A 5,663-nucleotide genomic window follows, 5' to 3' on the forward strand; every position below is an offset into this window, starting at 1 on the left:
TGCTGCTGCTTGGCCTGCTGTGTTCGTCCAGCTCTGCACCTTGTTGTCTCGGATTCTCCAGCATCTGCAGTTCCTACTACCCCTTTCTGTACTGTACATCTTTCTATGTTAGCTTCTCAAGTGCCAGAGGTTTAGTGTTGCATCGGGAACCATAATTCAGAACTGCACCAGGAAATTAAAGTCAACCTCCACCTATAACTTTTTGTCAGAAGGCAAAGTGATGTCAAGAAAGAACAAACTAGTAAACCCCGATTTATCAGTAGAAGTTTGGGGTTGCAATGGTGCTTTGTCTAAGCAGCCCAATGCTTGCTCAGAAAGGTGAAAGGCTAAGGCACAGTTCTCAAACCTAAGAACACTTTTCCATCGTGTCAAATGTAGTGCAATGTTTCCCCATCACCAAGTCAGACGGTATAAAGGTTCAAGTCCCACCTTCTGCAGGACAACTGCAAGTGGGTAATAAACAGCGACACTCACATTCTGTGAACGAATAAAAAAAAGCCACATCAGAACCTCTACTCCCAGGAAACTTAAGGAAGAGGTGCATTTATTTGCGGCGATGGCTTATCTTGCCCACGACTAATCAGGAACTCCCTTTTGCAACCCTATTTCCTTCAGGCAATGCAAGGCCAGCAGCACTGACCTGTATTGAGCCATTTCCTCCGCCTGCATTTCTTTGCCTTTTGCATTATGGCCCCCCGCTCCGATAACTATGCAGAAGCAGGCGGTGTAGAAGATTCCGAACATGGATTTATATTGATTCCGCTGCACCGCTCTTCCCGGGACGGTTTGATTGACAGCTGCAGTTCCCGGGACGGTTTGATTGACAGCTGCAGTTCCCGGGGCACGATCCCCCTCTCACAGCCCCTGTGCAAACCCGGAAGCAAACACCTCACTGCGCCTGCGCCTTGGGCTCAGCAGCGCAGACTCAGTCCCTGTGCTTCAGTTTCTCAATAGCTGGTTTTAATTGCGTGATATATTTTATGTTGCAACGTTGATGTGGTGCAGTTTCTCAATGGCCTTTCTTTTAATTGCATGATACATTTCATATTTACAACTATGTAGTGCACTTTCTAAATGTCTGCTTTTAATTGCATGATACATTTCATATTAGCCCAGCAATATATGTGGTGCAGTTTCTAAATGTCTGCTTTTAATTACAATGCATTTCATATTGCAACAATGCATGTAGAGCTGTTTTCAATGGCTGAGCTTTTAATTGCGTGATATATTTCATATTGCAATAATGCACATGGTGCAGTTTCTCATTGGCTCTGTTTCAGAGTCATGAAGTCGCACAGTCCGGAAACACACGCTTCAGTCCAATTTGTCCATGCCTGACCAAGTTTCGATTGATTGATTTGTTGTTGTCACATGTACCAGATGCAGTGAAAAGTGTTTGTTTTGCGTGCTATACAGGCAGACTGTACCTTAGAAAGTGCATCAGGGTAGCAGAACAGTGTGCAGGGTACAGTGTTATAGCTGCTGAGAAGGTGCAGAGAGAGAGATCAACATTAACATTTGAGGAATATGTTCAAAAGTCTGATAATAGCCGGGAAGAAGCTGTTCTTGAATCTCTTCATACGTGCATTCAAACTTTTATATCTTCTGCCTGACGGAAGAGGGTGGAAGAGAGTGTAATCTTGGTGGGAGGGGTCTTTGATTATGTTGGTTGCTTTCCTGAGGCAGTAGGAAGTGTAGATGGAGTCAATGGATGGAAGGCTGGTTTGTGTAATGGACTGGGCTGTGTTCACAACACTGTAATTTCTCGCAGTCTTGGGCAGAGCAGTTGCCATACCAAGCTATGATGCATCCAGATAGGATGCTTTGTATGGTGCATCTATAAGAATTGGTAAGAGACATTGTGGACATGCCAAATTTCCGTAGTCTCCTGATGAAGTAGAGATCTTGTGCTTTCTTGACTGTTGTGTTGACGTGAGTGGAGCAGGACAGATTGTCGGTGAACATCACTCCCAGGAACTTAACGGTCTCGACCATCTCTACCTCAGCACTATTGATGCAGACAGGGGCGTGCCCTCCACTCCACTTCGTGAAGTCAATGACCGGCACCTTCATTTTGCTGATGATGATGGAGAGATTGTTGTCTTTACACCATGCTACTAAGGACTCAGTCTCTTTCCTGTACTCTGTATCATCGTTGTTTGATCTGACCTAAAATGGTTGTGTCATCAGCAAACTTTTAAATAGAGTTGGGGGGAAATTTGGCCGCATAATCGTGAGACTGTAAGGAGTATAGTAGGGGGCTGAGTACACAGCCTTGTGGGGCATGAGTGTTGAGGATTATTGGGGAGGAGGTGTTGTTGCCTATCCTTGCTGATTGCGGTCTATGAGCCAGGTAGTCGAGGATCCAGTTACAGAGGGGGAGCCGAGACCTAAGTCTCGGAGCTTAGAGATGAGTTTGTTTGGAATTTTGATGTTGAAGGCAGAACTGTAGTCAATAAGTCGGAGCGTTATGTAGGCATCCTTGTTATCGAGATGTTCAGGGATGAGTGCAGGGCCAGGGAAATGGCATCTGCTGTGGACCTGTTGTGCCAGTAGGCGAATTGCAAAGGGTCAAGGCAGTTTAGTAGGCTGGAGTTGATGTGAGCCATGACTAACCTCTCCAAGCATTTCATAATTATGGAGGTCAGGGCCACTGGGTGGTAGTTGTTGAGGCACGCTGCATGGTTTTTCTTTGGCACCGGGATGATGGTGGTTTTCTTGAAGCAGGTGGGGAATTCAGATCACAGTAAGGAGAGGTTAAAGATCTCTATGAATTCTCCTGCCAGCTGGTCCACACAGGATCTGAGTGCACAGCAGAGACTCCATCCACATCAGTCGCTTTCTGTGGTTCACACTGAAGGAGGCTGATCTAAAATCTACAGCAGTGACTGTGCGTATGGGTACATCTGAGGCTGTTGGGATGGGTGACATCATTTAACTAACCTTCTGTTCAAAGTGAGCACAGAATGCATTGAGCTTGTCAGGTAGGGATGTACTATTGTCTGCGATTCTGGCCGACATCGATTTGTAGCCCATTATGTTGTGTAAGCCTTGCCACAAATGATGGGTGTCTGTGTGGGTAGTCTGCATCTCAAGTATAGTTTGGTATTGCCTCTTGGCATTTCTGATGGCCTTAAGGAGGTCACACCTGGATTTCCTGTATAGGTCAGGGTTGCCCGACTTGTATGCCTCAGACCTGGACTTCAGTCAGAAGTGGATTTCCATTGTTTCCGTTTGGGTAACATTTGGATTAACTTCTTCGGCATGCAGTCTTCTACACACTTACTAATGAAGTCTGTAACGGTAGTGGCATATTTATTTAGGTTGACTGCTGAGTTCTCAAATATGGACCAGTCCAGTAAATCTAAGCAGTCCCATAGCAGGTCTTCCATTGCCTCAAGACCAACACTGCACTACTTTCTGCACTGGTTCCGCACATTTCAATTTCTGCTTGCAAACAGGGTGGAGGATCACGGCGTTGTGATCTGATTTTCCAAAATGCGAACAGGGGATGGAACAGTAGGCATCTTTGATAGTTGCATAGCAATGGTAAAGGATGTTCAGACATCTGATGGGATGGGAGATGTATTGATGGCATTTTTGGTAGCACATTCTTAAAGTTGACCTGATTGAAATCACCGACTATGATGAACAAGGCCTCGGGATATTCTGTCTCAAGACTGTTTGTAGCGTTGCATATTTCGTCAATTGCACTCTTCACTTGCACATGGGTTTGGATGTAGACCACTCACGCCGAAGGTAGTAGGGACGACACGTTACTGTAGGATATTCTAGATCCGGGCAACAGTAACTCGCCAGGGTCACCACATCTGAGCACCAGGAGGTATTGATTAGGAGGCAGACCCCACCGTCAAGTTTCCCAAACTAACCTAGTCCTACTTGCCTGCATTTGGCCCATTTCCTTCTAAACCTTTCCTATTCATGTACCTGTCAAATGTCTTTTAAATGTTGTAACTGTACCTGCATCTACCACTTTCTCTGGCAGTTCATTCCACACATGAACTACCCTCTGTGTGAAAATGTTGCCTCTCTGTTCCCTTTAAAACCTTCTCCTCTCATATTTCACACTGCAACATTGCATGTGGTGCAGTTTCTCAATGGCTGTGTATTAATTTGAAATTACCCAATATATTTCATATTGAAATGATGCACATGGTGAAGTTTCTCAATGGCTGTGCTTCTTTTAATTTCACTTTTTTAAAATTCACTTGTGGGATGTGGGCAGCGCTGGCTGGGCAGTATTTACTGCCCGTCCCTTGTTCTCCTTGAGAAGGTGGAGGTGAGCTGCTTTCTTGAACTGCTGCAGTCCACCTGCTGTAGGTTGACCCAAAATGCCCTTAGGGAGGAAATTCCAGGATTTTGACCCAACGACAGTGTAGGACCAGCGATATATTTCCAAGTCAGGATGGTGAGTGACTTGGAGGGGGAACTTGGAGGTGGTGGTGTTCCCATATGTCTGCTGCCCTTGTCCTTCTAGATGGAAGTGGTCGTGAGTTTGGAAGATGCTGTCTAAGGATCTTTGGTGAATTTCTGCAATGCATCTTGTAGATAGTACAAAAACAGAATTGCTGGAAAAACTCAGCAGTTCTGAGGAAGGGTCACCAGACCTGAAACGTTAACTCTGATTTTTTCTTCACTGATGCTGCCAGACCTGCTGAGCTTTTCCAGCAACTTCTGTTTTCGTTCCTGATTTACAGCATCCGCAGTTCTTTCAGTTTTTATTGTAGATAATACACACTGCTGTTACTGAGCATTGGTGGTAGGGGGAGTGGATGCTTGTGAATATGGTGCCAATCAAGTGGGCTGCTTTGTCCTGGATGGTGTCAAGCTTTTTGAATGTTATTGGAGCTGCACACATCCAGGCAAGTGGGGCGTATTTCATCACACGCCTGACTTGTGCCTTGTAGAGAGTGGACAGGCTTTTGGGAGTTAGGAGTTGAGTTATTCTCTGCAGTATTCCTAGCTTCTGACCTGTTCTCATAGCCACTGTGTTTATGTGATGAGTCCAATTGAGTTTCTGGTCAATGGTAACCTCCAGGATGTTGATAGTTCAGTGATAGTAACACCTTTGAATGTCAAAGGCAGTGGTTAGATCACCTCTTATAGAGTCATAAAGTCATAACTAAACTCGTCCCATTTGTTTGCATTTGGATGATATCTCTATAAACTTTTCCTATTCATGTACCTATCCAAATGTCATTTAAATGTTGTAACTGTACCTGCATCTACCACTTCCAGTGGCAGTTCATTCCACTATTGCCTGGCATTTGTGTGGCGTGAATGTTACTTATCACTTGTCAGCCAAGTCTAAATACTGTCCAGATCTTGTTGTATTTGAACATGGTCTGCTTCACTATCTGAGGAGTTGCAAATGGTGCTGAACATTGTGCAATCTTGATTTTAGGATGGAGGGAAGGTCATTGATGAAGTAACTGAAGACGGTTGGGCCTAGGACACTACCCTGAGGAACTCCTGCAGAGATGTCCTGAAGCTGAGATGACTGACGTCTAACTGCATGGTATATTTCATGTTGCAACAATGGATATGGTGTCGTTTTTCAATGATTGTGCCTCCTTTATTTGAATGGTGCACTTCATATTGCAACTTTGCATGAGCTGCAGTTTCTCAATGGCTTTGCATTA

General features: G+C 44.9%; 1 protein-coding gene across 1 annotated transcript in view; it reads right to left on the minus strand.

Annotated features, from left to right (window-relative positions):
- Positions 1 to 902, minus strand: part of LOC125485498 (ER degradation-enhancing alpha-mannosidase-like protein 2) — a 17,232-nt gene extending 16,330 nt beyond the window's left edge. Inside the window, exon 1 of the mRNA XM_048608533.1 lies at positions 641 to 902. Coding sequence (XP_048464490.1) covers positions 641 to 744 — 104 coding nt within the window. The 5' untranslated portion in view covers positions 745 to 902. The remainder of the gene's footprint in view (positions 1 to 640) is intronic.
- Positions 903 to 5,663: the final 4,761 nt, after the last annotated feature.

The sequence above is a fragment of the Rhincodon typus genome, chromosome 19, assembly GCF_021869965.1.
Source record: "Rhincodon typus isolate 14 chromosome 19, sRhiTyp1.1, whole genome shotgun sequence".
Classification (NCBI taxonomy): domain Eukaryota; kingdom Metazoa; phylum Chordata; class Chondrichthyes; order Orectolobiformes; family Rhincodontidae; genus Rhincodon; species Rhincodon typus.